The 15,000-nt window shown below is 46.2% G+C and overlaps 1 protein-coding gene across 1 annotated transcript in view; it reads left to right on the forward strand.

Annotated features, from left to right (window-relative positions):
- lrrc24 (leucine rich repeat containing 24) overlaps positions 1-15,000 on the forward strand; it is a gene marked incomplete at its 5' end in the record, with an annotated part of 25,322 nt that overhangs the window by 8,430 nt on the left and 1,892 nt on the right. Inside the window, one exon of the mRNA XM_063192981.1 lies at positions 12,484-12,746. Coding sequence (XP_063049051.1) covers positions 12,484-12,746 — 263 coding nt within the window. The remainder of the gene's footprint in view (positions 1-12,483; positions 12,747-15,000) is intronic.

A 15,000-nucleotide genomic window follows, 5' to 3' on the forward strand; every position in this document is an offset into this window, starting at 1 on the left:
CCGCGACCTACAGGTACCAACCGACGCTCCAGTTTAGGCACGGGAGGAGGCACAGCACCATACTGCTGAGCTTAAGGTCCAGACTGATAGCTCAGTGCTACCGATACTGAATGAGGCTTCGGGAGGGCGGTTTACTAACATTCTACCGCCAAACTCTGCTAGTCCATTTCACATGGATGTATAGATGGATGGATGGATGGATGGATGGAGGGAGGGATGGATGGATGAGTAACTGAGGTGATCTGCGCTAGTTCATCAATTGGGGCTCGAACCCGCGACCTACCAATCAACGCTCCAGTTTGGGTAAGGGAGGGGGCACAGCACCATACTGCTGAGCATGAGGTTCAGACCCATAGCTCAGCGCTGCTGATACTGAATGAGGCTTTGGGAGGGCGGTTTACTAACGTTCTACCACCAAACTCTGCTAGTCCATTTCAGATGGATGGATGGATGGATGGATGGATGGATGGATGGATGGATGGATGGATGGATGGATGGATGAGTAACTGAGGTGATCTGCGCTAGTTTATCATATGGGGCTCGAACCCGCGACCTACCAGTCGACGCTCCAGTTTGGGTAAGGGAGGAGGCACAGCACCATACTGCTGAGCATGAGGTCTGATACTGAATGAGGCTTCAGTGTCACACACTATTGCCAAACTCTGCTAGTCTGTTTCAAATGTGGTTAGGTGGAGAAAGGTAGAGAAGGAGAAGGGAAGAGGAGAAGATGTGTGTGTGTGTGTGTGTGTGAGAGAGAGAGAGAGAGAGAGAGAGAGAGAGAGAGAGAGAGAGAGAGAGAGAGAGAGAGAGAGAGAGAGAGAGAGAGAGAGACAGGGCTACGGGTCACAGGTAACTAAGACAGATGTGGTCTCAAACGTTACTCTAAATGCAAATAGCTTAAGATAACCGGCGTTGAGGATTTAACTTGAGGTCTTGGCAACACAAGATTGGGATTAGAAGTGAATCACATTGACCAGCTCTCTTCACATTCCTTGATGGAGAAGCAAGAGAGGTGTGTGTGTGCGTTTGTGCGTGCGTGCGTTAGTGCGTGCGTGGGTGTGTGCGTGCTTGTGTGTGTGTCTGTCTGTCTGTCTGTCTGTCTGTCTGCATGTCTGCGCGTCTACGTGTCTGATTCTGGATTCTGTTTTATGGCTGTAAGCCGGCCTGATTATCCCAACTCCCAACCACAGACAGAGGAGAAAGAACGATACAAAAAAATGGTGGCAAAAAAAATACAGAGAGTGAGAAAGGAAAAAAAATTGGAGTAAAACACTTATATAGTCTCCAGTATATTTCTGCAGAAATGACTGCATGAGTAAAGTTTGTGTTGAGAACCCGAGGCATGCTTGCTCTCCTCTTGTCTTCAGCACACATTTGGGCTTTGTGTAGCCAACAGTCGTGTGGCTGCTGCATGCTCCCTACAAAGCCTTGCCTCCTCATACACCCTGGGAACACGTTTGGTATCTCACCACTCGGGGATCGAACCCGCAACCTACCAGTCAACGCATCAGTTTGGGCATGGGAGGCACAGCACGATACTACTGAGCTAAAGGACCATACTGTTAGCTCAGCGCTACCGATACTGTATGAGGCTTTGAGAGGGAGGTGTGCTAACGTAGGGCCTACTACCAAACTCTGATAGTCCATTTCAGATGGATGGATGGATGGATGAGTGGCTGGGTAGAGAAAGGTAGTGAAGGAAAAGCAGAAGGAGAAGGGGTGTGTGTATGTGTGTGTATGTGCATGAGAGAGAGAGAGAGAGAGAGAGAGAGAGAGAGAGAGAGAGAGAGAGAGAGAGAGAGAGAGAGAGTGTGTCTTAGAGCACTTAGTGTCTCCAGTATATTTCTGCAGAAATGACTGCATGAGTAAAGTTTGTGTTGAGTACCCGAGCCGTGCTTGTTCTCCTCTTGTCTTCTGCACACATTTGGGCTTCGTGTAGCCAACAGTCGTGTGGCTGCTGCATGCTCCCTACAAAGCCTTGCCTCCACATACACCCTGGGAACGTTTGGATTCCAGGCCGAGTGACACATATTGTGCCAGGCATCACAGAAAAGTTTTCCACCCATAGTTTTGTTGCAACAGTGTCCTAGAAAACACTTCTGTCTGGATGAGCTAGGCTGATTTCGCGCATGTGCAAATTGCATGCGGTAACCAAGGGCGCCGGGACGAGTTTCAAAGTGGTGGTGCATTTTTTCCCTTCATTCTTTATTTCTTTACAATGTTACTGTTGCTGCACTCCACCGATTTGTCGGCAGTAAGAGTTGAGAAAGTGTCATTTAGGGAGCCCAAAAGAGGGGATACAAATACACCACTGCATCCCCCTTTCCGACACCTATGAAGGCAACAACGAAATCTGGCAGGCATACGTCCGTCGGCCTTCAAGTGCCGCAAGGACGGAATACATTTGGTGATGTCACCTTTAGGCCCCTGCTCTCCGCTGTGGACAGGAGAGACATTAGATACGCTGTCTCGCCTCCTGACACCTGATTATGCAGTAGTTTACACTCCGGACCGGATGTTTTACAAGCATGTGTACCAAAGTCAGACATTGTACCTGACACCGTCTAGAACAGCGGTTCTCAACCTTTTTTTTGAATAAACGTCCTCTGGACCTCATCATAAGCCTACGAACGACCCCTCGACCTCATCATGAGCCTACCAACGCCCCCCTTAGTATTCAAAAAAAAAAAAAAAACGAAGTCAGCTATAGCCTTCTCAACGCCCCCCTAGGGCTCCCCAATGCCCCATTGGGGGCTGTAGAGTCCCCAATAAGAAACACTACTCTAGAACTTGCTCTGTTTTCCAGACTTTTATGTATGATCTGGCCTATTCTGTTGACTGGCACTACCACTTTTTGTGTTTTAATAGTATTTGTATTGGTGCTGATATTTGTATTGATGTTGCCATTCTGTATTGGCAGGTGGTAGTGGTAATCAGATGTGTATCAAGTAAAAGGTTAAGCAGCCTAGTCTCACATTGTATGCGCCTCATTAGGTGTGATTAGGATTACCTGGTGTATGAACTATGCAAGATCATGATCATTACATCTGTAAGAGTACTTCTACTTCTTCTTTATACACCTCTGTTGGTAATGGGAGTAGCAGTGCTATTGCTATTGCAGTTGCTATTGCTACGGTTGTTGGTTTTAGTGGGGAGATGCTCTGCATGTAGGCTATTTTCAGGGTGGAGAGCAACGGCAAAAGATATCTGTCTGGGTATAGGATATGGATAAACAGAAAGGTATGTGGGAAAGATAGAAAGAAACAGATGGAAAAGCAGTGTTGTGTGACACAGGGGATGTTTGAACAAGAATAGCCTATACTTTTATACTTAACCCTTTGAGGAGTACCATCACAAATATGTGATTAGAATTTTGCCCAAATTTTGAGTTCTCATTATGATGTCATAATGTCTTAGCGAGATTTTTTAACACAGACGTCTATAGGAGCTGTAGAGTGTTCCAGTAAAATTCTAGAAGAACCTCTAGAAATTCCTTACTCCTCAAAGGGTTAAAAGACTAATGTCTTAATCTGTTACATGAGGCTCTCTGCAATGCCATAACAATGTTGTTATGATGTAGTTGAGTGCTTTCAGCAAAGCGTGAACAGGCCCGTCGACGGGCCCATCTGCAGTAAAAGGCTACAACATAGCTAAAGAAAAGTTAGTTTGTTCATCATACAGATGAGTTTGATTACTTTTTTTGTAAGGAATGAAGCTGATTTTGCCTTCTCAGAGAATAAAGGTAATTAAATAAAGGAAAGCAATATGACTTGACAAAATGATTTTTACCTGGGCGAAAAATAGACTGAAGTAAACAGAATAGCAGCCAGTTCAATATGGAGGAGTGAGTTCTGACATGAAGATTAGATGAGTGCACAATTGGCAGGTTGATCCAAACGAGGTGGTGCTTTATTGAAATACCTCTGGCATGAGAAAGTGGTCCACGAGGGGAAAGCCAAATTAACAGCAATGGGAGAAGGAGAGAAATGGAACAGAAAAATATAAGAGAGAGAGAGAGAGAGAGAGAGAGAGAGAGAGAGAGAGAGAGAGAGAGAGAGAGAGAGAGAGAGAAGGCGAAAGACAGAGAGAGAGAAAGAGAAAAGAGAGAGAGAGCTGTCCCAGCGAGGAGAGAAAGCAGGGAGAGAGAGAGACAGAGAGAGAGAGAGAGAGAGAGAGGTAGAAAGACAGAGAGAGAGAGAGAAGGAGAGAAAGAGAGACAGAGAGAGAGAGAGAGAGAGAGAGAGAGAGAGAGAGAGAGAGAGAGAGAGCAGGGAGAGAGAGAGAGAGAGAGAGAAACAGAGAGAGTGTGTGTGTGGGGGTGGGTCAGGAAGTAAGGAGTGAGAGTGCGTCAGCTGAGCGGTAACAAGGCATGTCAGTGTGATGGATGGGCAGGGGAGGGAGTTTGTGCTCTTTTCTCCCTTCATTCCTCCGCATTATTTTTGGCCGTCCCTTCTCTCTATCCGGCTGGATGAAGATGGTTTGGGGCCCCAAGGCTACAGGTTGCTGTGGGGTCCGCCCTGGAAGGCAAATTTCACGACAAATTTACATAGACAGTGTCGTAATAGTGACCTAGGAATTAACGATGACATGTCTACTGTCAACTGTCTACCAACTCAGGATGTCAGATGAATTTTTCAACATTGCATCCTGTTTTCAATTCATTTCAATTTCCTGTCACAAATGCATTCCATTTGGGCCCCCCTGGCAGGTGGGGGGCCCTAGGCTGCAGCCATATCTAGCCTGTGGTGGGGATCCTAGGCTGTAGCCATATCTAGCCTGTGGTGGGGATCCTAGGCTGTAGCCATATCTAGCCTGTGGTGGGGATCCTAGGCTGTAGCCATATCTAGCCTGTGGTGGGGATCCTAGGCTGTAGCCATATCTAGCCTGTGGTGGGGATCCTAGGCTGTAGCCATATCTAGCCTGTGCGTTAGTAACCCGGCCCTGCCTGCCTTGCTTTATTTGCCATCTCGCCCTCTGTGATCCCTTCATCCTCCTCCTCACTTTCCAACCCCCGTTTTTTCTGCTGTCTTTCCTTCCTGTCTTCCGTATACACTCTATCTATCTCTCCATCGCTCCATCTTCTATCTATCATGCCATCATCTATCTATCTTAAAGACTCTCGCTGCCAATAGTTTTCTCTCGGTTGTCACACATTTTTTCCCAGTTTCCTCTCTCTCTCTTTCTGTTTCACCTTCTCGCTTAAGGTGTGAATGACACACACATATGTGCGCGCACGCTCACACACACACACACACACACACACTGTCTCACACTCTCTCTCTCTCTCTCTCTCTCTCTCTCTCTCTCTCTCTCTCTCTCTCTCTCTCTCTCTCTCTCTCTCTCTCTCTCTCTCTCTCTCTCTCTCTCTCACACACACACACACACACACACACTAGATGGACACTAGGTGGAGAATGTGTGCGTTCTCTCTCTGGAATGTTCATGCATATTAAATACACATCTTCTCTCATCTCTTTTTTCATCTTCTCTCTCTCTCTTTATCTTTCGTTCTCTATCACTCACTCTGTCTGAAGATATGTCTCACATATATAACATGATGATTGCTTAAACTCGCTCACTATTTTCTCTTCCACCATAATTCAATCTGGACTGAAACCTTGAGTGCTTGACATGCCTATAATGTCCTCCTGTGCACCTAACAGCCTCGCCAAAGTGAAAGATGTATTGCGGCCCTACCGTGGCGCTAATGGTTAGGGCACTCATCTGCTATGTGGATGACATGGGTTCGAATCTGGCTTAGGTCCTTTGACCCTTTCCCGTCTCTCTCTCCCCACTCACTTCCTGTCACTCCTTCACTGTCCTATCATACAAATAAAGACAAAAGTCAAAAAGACAAAAAAGTTAAAAAAAAAATATATATATATATGTTTTGCGAGTGTAAGAGCTACATCAGTAGGAAAGAAAGAAAGTCAAAACCAATCACCGTTTTCATCCGTCGCCTCTCCCCATCACATTACATGCAGTTAAATATGGAAGTGTGCCCTTGGAGAATAATTCATTTCCACTAAGACTGCAAGTTTGTAAATACGCTGTACAAATTGTTACAATCATTAGGAGTATGATTAATGACAAAAAATAAACAAACGTGACAACTACAGCACAAGGTACAAACAGAAACCAACTAGTAATGCAAAAAAAATCACATATCTTAATCTCAGCTGTAAAGGCAATTACATGGGGCAGCCGTAGCCTAGTGGTTAGAGAGTTGGTCTTTCAATCTTCAAATCCCCCCTGACCTCTCCCTACATCCCTAACCATGGCTGAAGTGCCCTTGAGCAAGGCACCTACAGTAACCCCACATTGCTCCAGGGCCTGTAACCAATACCCTGACAAATAATAACTGTAAGTCGCTTTGAATAAATGAAAGCGTCAGATAAGTGCAATGTAATGTAATGTAATGTAATGGTAGCAGAGTAGAACACTTACACGCACACAAACACACACGCAGTAGATCTGCCTGCTGACATGGCTCTGCTGTGTGCAGGGGTGTAGCAGCAAATTGGGGGCCCTATGTACAATCAGCTCCAATGTGACCCCCCCTGCCACCCCCCCCCAGCCATATATCTACACTAGTGTTTCTCAACAGGAGCGCTACAGCCCCCCATACCAGGCTTACGATGAGGTCAAGGGTGCGTTTGTTCAAAAAAAGGTTGAGAACCACTGATAATACGTGCATAAATCAATGGACCCCCCCAGCCATATCCGTACATTATCTACATAAATCACGCTGTGTGTGTGGGGCCCCCCTTTATTATGCATGGGGCCCTGGTGACTCAGTCACACGTTACCCCCCTGTACGACACCCCTGGCTGTGTGCAAGTCTGCCAAATTCATCGAAGTTAAAGCAGAATTTACAGTCGTGTGATTGATGTGAGTGTGAGCTATGGTAATGCACCATAATTATGAGTTGCTGCACTGGCGCGCTGTTAGAGTGGGTCACCTCCCGGCCCGGCCCGGCACGCCGCATCTGAGCATGTGCAGCCCACAGCAGTTGATGCCACCGCCTGTGCACGCGGGATGCATGTGTGTGTGTATGTGTACATGTGTGCGTGTGTGCGTGCGTGTGTCTGTGTGTGTGTGGATGGTTTTTTTTTAATTGAGGACATACATTTTTATCTTTAGGTCTATGTACCCAACACCCACCCAACCCCCCACCCCCCAAACACACACACACACACACAAACACACACACACACACACACACACACACACACACACACACACACACACACACACACACACACACACACACACACACACACACACACACACACACACACACACACACACACACACACACACCTTCTGATGCTTTCACACCCTCTTCACATCCTTCACATAATGTCATGGTGCTGAGCCTATCCCACCACCCACCACCTTGACAACCAGCATTCCCTCTCCCTCTCTCTCTCTCTCTCTCTCTCTCTCTCTCTCTCTCTCTCTCACTCCTCTCCTCTCTCTCTCTCTCTCTCTCTCTCTCTCTCCCCCCCCTCCTCTCTCTCTCTCTCTCTTTCTCTCTCTCTCCCTCTCTCTCTCTCTCTCTCTCTCTCTCTCTCTCTCTCTCTCTCTCTCCTCTCTCTCTCTCTCTCTCTCTCTCTCTCTCTCTCTCCCTCTCTCTCTCTCTCTCTCTCTCTCTCTCTCTCCCTCTTTCTCTCACATAATGTATGGTGTTGCGACCACCCCCACAGTCACACCCACACACTATTACTCTCTCACACACACAGACACACAGACACACACACACACACACACACACACACACACACACACACACACACACACACACACACACACACACACACACACACACACACACACACACACACACACACACACACACACACACACACACACACACACACACACACACACACACACCATCACTCACACCCACAAACAATCATTTTTTACACCACAGTCACACTTACAACCACTCACAGTATTGCCCTATTTCTCTCTCAGCCTCTCTCTCCCACAGACAACCCATGGCTGCAGGGCCGCTGGCAAGATTTTGGAGGCCCTAAGCATAACTGGTCAGGAGGCCCCCCTCAATTTTAAATAGTAATAACAATAGCGTACTAACTAATAAATATATATTTTGTAATGTAATTCAGTATTTTTTAATGACGTTTTTTAGTCAGTATCAATTTAAGAGGGCCTTATTTTGGGGGCATAGTGGTTGGCGCCCCAAGCCCTGGTTGGTGCCCTAAGCCCTGGTTGGTGCCCTAAGCCCTGGTTGGGGCCCTAAGCACTAGTTGGTGCCCTAAGCCCTGGTTGGTGCCCTAAGCCCTGGTTGGTGCCCTAAGCACTAGTTGGTGCCCTAAGCACTAGTTGGTGCCCTAAGCACTAGTTGGTGCCCTAAGCACTAGTTGGTTCCCCAAGCCCTGGTTGGTGCCCTAAGCACTCTGCGTACTCTGCGTACGTCTAGCGTCGGCCCTGCGTGGAGGTGTGACTAACACACTCCTAACAACCTCACCACCAGTTTCTCACTTTTGCTGTCTATTTTTCCCCCGTGTCTGACCATGAGGCAGTGCGACTTCCCCACAAACCACCACCACCAAGCCTTCTTTCTCTCTCTCGCTCCCTCTCTTTCTCTCTCTCTCGCTCGCTCTCTCTCTCGCGCTCTCTCTCTCTCTCTCTGTCTCTCTCTCTCTCTCTCTCTCTCACTCTCTCTCTCTCTCTCTCTCTCTCTCTCTCTGTCTCTGTTTCTCTCTCTCTCTCTCTCTCTCTCTCTCTCTCTCTCTGTGTCTCTGTTTCTCTCTCTCTCTCCCTCCCTCCCTCTCTCTCTCTCTCTCTCTCTCTCTCTCCCTCTCGCTCTCTTTCTCTCTTTCTCTCTCCAATATAATTCACAGTGCGGTGTGACCATAACCCATATCCACACCAATTCTCTCTCCCTCTCACCATCTCCCTCTTTTCCCTCACATAACCCAGTGGTGATGTAACTGTGCCCCTCAACAGACACCACCATAATGACCAACACAGCTCTCATTCACTCACATCCTCCCTCCTTCCTTGAGGTAGCACCATCAGGGCCGGTTCTAGGCAATTTGGTGCCCTAGGCGAGCACCAATCTTTCCTTTTTGTGGAATTTGACATTGGCATCTGTAAACATAATGTCATACATCTGATTGAGCACAGCTGATCTAGTACAATGTATATACGTATACTGAGTGGCCATTAAATGCAAAGTTTAATGCTTTATTTGTTGTATTGTGGGCCTTGGTGCTGGTGCCCCCCCCAAGACATTTGGCGCCCTAGGCGACCGCCTAGTCTGCCTATGCCTAGCACTGGCCATGAGCACCATGACCACCACGAACACTCATTCTTTCTCGCTCTACTTCTCTCTACCCCAGATAACAACCAACATTTGCTGCCTCTATCTCTCTCTGTCTCTCTCTCTCTCTCTGTCTCTCTCTCTCTCTCTGTCTCTCTCTCTCTCTCTCTCTCTCTCTCTCTCTGTCCCCATGGTGTTGTTGCCCCATTTCCAACGCCAACTCTCCCCCCCCCCCCTCCCCTCCCCTCCCCTTCTACCTGCATCACCACCCACCATCAACTCTCCACAGGGGTGCCGACGGAGGGCTGGGGGGAGGGGGACCCTGGGACAGTTGTCCCGGGGCCAAGGGAGATAGGGTGCCCAGAATTGGGTAATTGGGTCCTCATTAAATTGTATTTACTAGGCTGGGGAGGCCCTCTCAGATTACTTTGTCCCAGGCCCAGCCAAAGCTGTCAGCGGCCCTGACTCTCCCTTCCACCACCCCCCCACCCCCACCCCCCCAAATAACCTCTCTCTCCATCTCTCCATCTTCCTCCCTCAGATAACCTCAAATACTCACTCACTCTGCCTGTCTCCCTCTCTCTGCCTCATCTCCTCCAGTTACCCACCAATACTCTCTCTCTCTCTCTCTCTCTCTCTCTCTCTCTCTCTCTCTCTCTCTCTCTCTCTCTCTCTCTCTCTCTCTCTATATATATATATATATATATATATATATTTCTTTCCCTGCCCCACAGATAAGAACTCATTCTTACCCCCACCTTCTCTCCAAACAACCCATGGTGGTGTGACTGCCCCATTCCCAGTACAGTACCACCATCAACTATCACTCTCCCCCCCTGCTGGAAATCACTGCGTGCCCCAAGGGCATCAACATGGCTTAGAGACATCATGATGTTTCTTAGTCGGGAAAAAAATAAATATAACTTAAGAGGGGCTCCTGAGAAATTTGAGTTAACCTGGAATTATACATTAGAATACTTAAATAAATTAAAAACGCTTGAGGATTCTTAAGCATTGCTAGAGCATAATCTGACCCCCTAACCAACTTCTCTATTCTTTTTGTGTGTGTTTTACTTTCAGTACTACTGCTTTGCATGTGCTAAGTTAAATGATGTCTATAGTTTGGGTTTTCTTTGTTTTTTATTTTTATTTTTTGATGGTTGCCAGTTGAAGGGACATGTCTTTATACATTTCTGAAAGTAGCTTATTTAACCATACTGTTATATACACACTGTATTGTATGTAGTGAGGAGGGTGGAGGGGGATGGGGGAATGAAAATGTTTGTTTGAAAGGGGGAAAAAGGAAATTGAAGCTTTCAATGTTAATTGTACTTTTATATGTGAAATCAATAAACATATCTTAAAAATAAAAAACTATCACTCTCCCCAGGACACAATCCCAATACCAACTCATATCTCCTCCAATAGTTACTAAGTCTCCCTCTCCCTCCCCTGTAGATAACACCTCACTCTCGCCCCCTTCTTCTTCTCCGTCCTTGTCTAGATAACCAGTAGTGGTGCTGCGACTCACTCTCCCTCTCTCACTGTCTTTTCCACACCTCCTCCACTTAGCGACTTGACCAACGTGCTGCCCCTTCTCTCTTCCTCTTCCACAGATAAAAACCCACTCTTGCCCCTCTTTACTCTTCTCTCTCTCGCGTCCAGAAAAACCATGTTTGCGGTGCTGCTCACTCTGCCTGTCTCTCCCTCACCTGTTCCAGATCATGACCAATATGCACTCTTGCCCAGAGATGTATAAAGTAGAATTAGTAATATTGTTATATATCCAATTACACCACCAGTAGTGTGATATTACATATTTGCAGCTACATTTCAATTTCAATTTCAAATAAAAAATGAAGGTGTAACCCCTTGAGGTGAGACATCTCATTTCCGAGCGGGTCCCAAAAGATAATAGCATAATACAGTATCATTCTTGTAGTTTTGTAATTACATCCATACCAGTAAGCCTACTTCTAATTTGTACATCTTTGTTCTTTCTACTTCTTCTCATCTTCTATTCTCTTGTAGGATTAGCTATTTTTTAAATTTTATTTTTGATTCTCCTCTCTCCCTCTCCTCCTGCTCCAGATAGCCTGTAGCTTTGCCTTTGCGACTGCACTCTACACTGGCTGCAGCTACGCAATATCATACTGCTAGCATTGTAATTACATATGAAATACATCTCTGATGTTGTCCCTTCTTCTCCTCTCTTGCCCCTTCTCTTCTCTTCTCTTCTCTTCTCTTCTCTTCTCTTCTCTTCTCCTCTCTTCTCTTCTCTTCTCTTCTCTTCTCTTCTCTTCTCTTCTCTTCTCTTCTCTTCTCTTCTCTTCTCTTCTCCTCTCTTGCCCCTTCTCTTCTCTTCTCTTCTCTTCTCTTCTCTTCTCTTCTCTTCTCTTCTCTTCTCTTCTCTTCTCTTCTCTTCTCTTCTCTTCTCTTCTCTTCTCCTCTCTTGCCCCTTCTCTTCTCTTCTCTTCTCTTCTCTTCTCTTCTCTTCTCTTCTCTTCTCTTCTCTTCTCTTCTCTTCTCTTCTCTTCTCTTCTCTTCCTAACCTCTCCTCTCCTCTCCTCTTCTCTCCGCTCCTCTCCTCTCCTCTTCTCTTCTCTTCTCTTGCCCCCTCTTCTCCCCCTCCTCCTCCTCCCTCTCTCCTCCTCCTCCTCCTACTCCAGATAACCCACGGCGTTGTGACTGTGCTCTGCACTGGCTGCAGCTACGTCATATACTACTGTTGTAATTACATATGAAATACATCTCTGCTTTTGCCCCCTCTTCTCTTCTCTTCTCTTCTCTTCTCTTCTCTTCTCTTCTCTTCTCTTCTCTTCTCTTCTCTTCTCTTCTCTTCTCTTCTCTTCTCTTCTCTCCTCCTATCCCATCTTCTCCCCTCTCCTCTCCGCTCCTCTTCTCTTCTCTTCTCTTCTCTTCTCTTCTCTTCTCTTCTCTCCGCTCCTCTCCTCTCCTCTTCTCTTCTCTTCTCTTGCCCCCTCTTCTCCCCCTCTCCTCCTCCCCTCTCTCCTCCTCCTCCTCCTGTTCCAGATAACCCACGGCGTTGTGACTGTGCTCTGCACTGGCTGCAGCTACATCATATACTACTGTTGTAATTACATATGAAATACATCTCTGCTTCTCTTCTCTCCTCCTCCTCCCTCTCTCCTCCTCCTCCCTCTCTCCTCCTCCTCCTCCTGCTCCAGATAACCCATGGCGTTGCGACTGCGCCCTGCACTGGCTGCGCAGCTGGATAAACGAGGAGGGCCAGCGCCTGCTGAGCTCTGCGGAGCGCCGCCTGCTGTGTGCCGAGCCCCCGCGCCTCTCGCACCTCAGCCTGGTGGAGGTGCCAGCCAACAGCCTGGTCTGCATCCCGCCCGTGGTGCAGCTGGAGCCCAGCCACCTCACCGTGCGGCTGGGGGAGAGCCTCCGCGTCTCCTGCCAGGCCTCCGGATACCCTCAGCCCCAGGTCCATATAGATCTATTGATATATTTATGTGTTCGTTTATTCTTTCCTATGTCCTTGTTCGCAGCCCCAGGTCCATAGAGATCTATTTATGTCAAAAAAAGGCAGGACGCCAAGGCACTCTTCTTAGATAAAACCGCTTTATTACTGTATAAAGGCTAGTTCATGTTAGAAATTAAATAATTAAAAATACTGCCACTGCCAACATGTTTCGGCCGCTACAGGGCCTTCATCAGGGCACAAGGTGAATCAAGCAGTGTAGCACACAAGAGTCTCAAACACACTAATCAATCAGCTGATTGACTCAAGGTGACGTAGGCGGAGTCGTTTATTCTTTCCTATATCCTTGTTCCCATCCCCAGGTCCATATAGATCTATTTATATATTTATGTGTTCGTTTATTCCAGTGGTTCCCAACTTGTTTCCGCCCGGGACCTTATTTTTACACCCCATAACCCATCTGGGGACCCCATACACGTTTTTTAGCGACCGAAAAAAAAACATGACGAGCTAAGATTGTATGTGGCGGCTCGGTCCAAATAGCTTCTGTGTGTCCTGCCAGGCCTCCGGATACCCGCAGCCCCAGGTCCATATAGATCTATTGATATATTTATGTGTTCGTTTATTCTTTCCTATATCCTTGTTCGCAGCCCCAGGTCCATAGAGATCTATTTATGTCAAAAAAAGGCAGGACGCCAAGGCACTCTTCTTAGATAAAACCGCTTTATTATAAAGGCTAGTTCATGTTAGAACTTAAATAATTACAAATACTGCCACTGCCAACATGTTTCGGCCGCTACAGGGCCTTCATCAGGGCACAAGGTGAATCAAGCAGTGTAGCACACAAGAGTCTCAAACACACTAATCAATCAGCTGATTGACTCAAGGTGACGTAGGCGGAGTCAGATCTATTGATATATTTATGTGTTAGTTTATTCTTTCCTATATCCTTGTTCCTACCACTGACTTATACATCATTGGTTCCTACCCCCAGGTCCATACAGATCTATTGATATATTTATGTGTTAGTTTATTCCAGTGGTTTCCCAACTTGTTTCCACCCGGGACCTTATTTTTACACCCCATACCCCATCTGGGGGACCCCATACGCGTTTTTTAGCGACCAAAAAAAAACATGAGGAGCTAAGATTGTGTGTGGCGGCTCGGTCAAAATAACCTTCTGTGTGTCCTGCCAGGCCTCCGGATACCCCCAGCCCCAGCTCCATATAGATCTATTGATATATTTATGTGTTAGTTTATTCTTTCCTATAACCTTGTTCCACTGACTTATACATCATTGGTTCCTACCCCCAGGTCCATAGAGATCTATTTATGTATTTATTTGTTACCTCTGCCAAGGAGGTTGTGTTTTCGGTCGTGTTGGTTTGTTTGTCTGTTTGTCTGTTTGCCAGCAGGATAACTCTAGAAGTCGGATTAGGATTGGATTAGGATTATGATGAAAATTTGTGGAGTTGTTAGAAATGGCAAAAGGAAGACGTGATTACCCGCTGCCCCAGGTCCATATACCTGTAGATCTATTTATAATTTTTATTACCTCCGCCAAGGAGGTTATGTTTTCGGTCGCGTTGGTTTGTCTGTTTGTTTGTTTGTCAGCAGGATAACTCAAAAACGTAACTTTGTGGAGTCGTTGATAATGGGCAAAGGAACACGTGATTACATTTTGGTGGTGGTGATTTGGTGGTGATCACGAACCGGAACCGGGATAAAAAAAAAAAAAAAGATTCTTCACCATTGCTAGACTACAAATCTATACGCCCCTGGTGACGGCAAATTGAATTGCAATGACAGGGCGAATGTTGACATTCCAGTATCTAACTCTAACATTGGTGGATGTCTGCACTCTCTGAGTGCATTTGAAGAGTTCAGATGCAAAACCCCCTAAGTGCCATTTCAGAAAATAATCTTAATTATTTTTTATTTAACAGAAAGCTATCTAAATTGCATATTTTTTTTATTTTATTCATGTAATATAACTATTTATATGTATTATCAAGTACATGAATGTAAACCAAACCAACAACGGGGTTCTCTAAAAATATAGAAGTGCAGGTCTTCAGAAATGGAGTTAGGGGGTTTTGCATCTGAACTCTTCATTTGAAGAGTTCAGATGCAAAACCCCCTAACTCCATTTCTGAAGATCTGCACTTCTATATTTTTTAGAAAACCTAGTTGTTGGTTTGGTTTACATTTATGTACTTGATAATACATATAAATAGTTATATTACATACATTAAAA

Source organism: Engraulis encrasicolus, unplaced genomic scaffold (genome assembly GCF_034702125.1).
Source record: "Engraulis encrasicolus isolate BLACKSEA-1 unplaced genomic scaffold, IST_EnEncr_1.0 scaffold_27_np1212, whole genome shotgun sequence".
Taxonomy (NCBI): domain Eukaryota; kingdom Metazoa; phylum Chordata; class Actinopteri; order Clupeiformes; family Engraulidae; genus Engraulis; species Engraulis encrasicolus.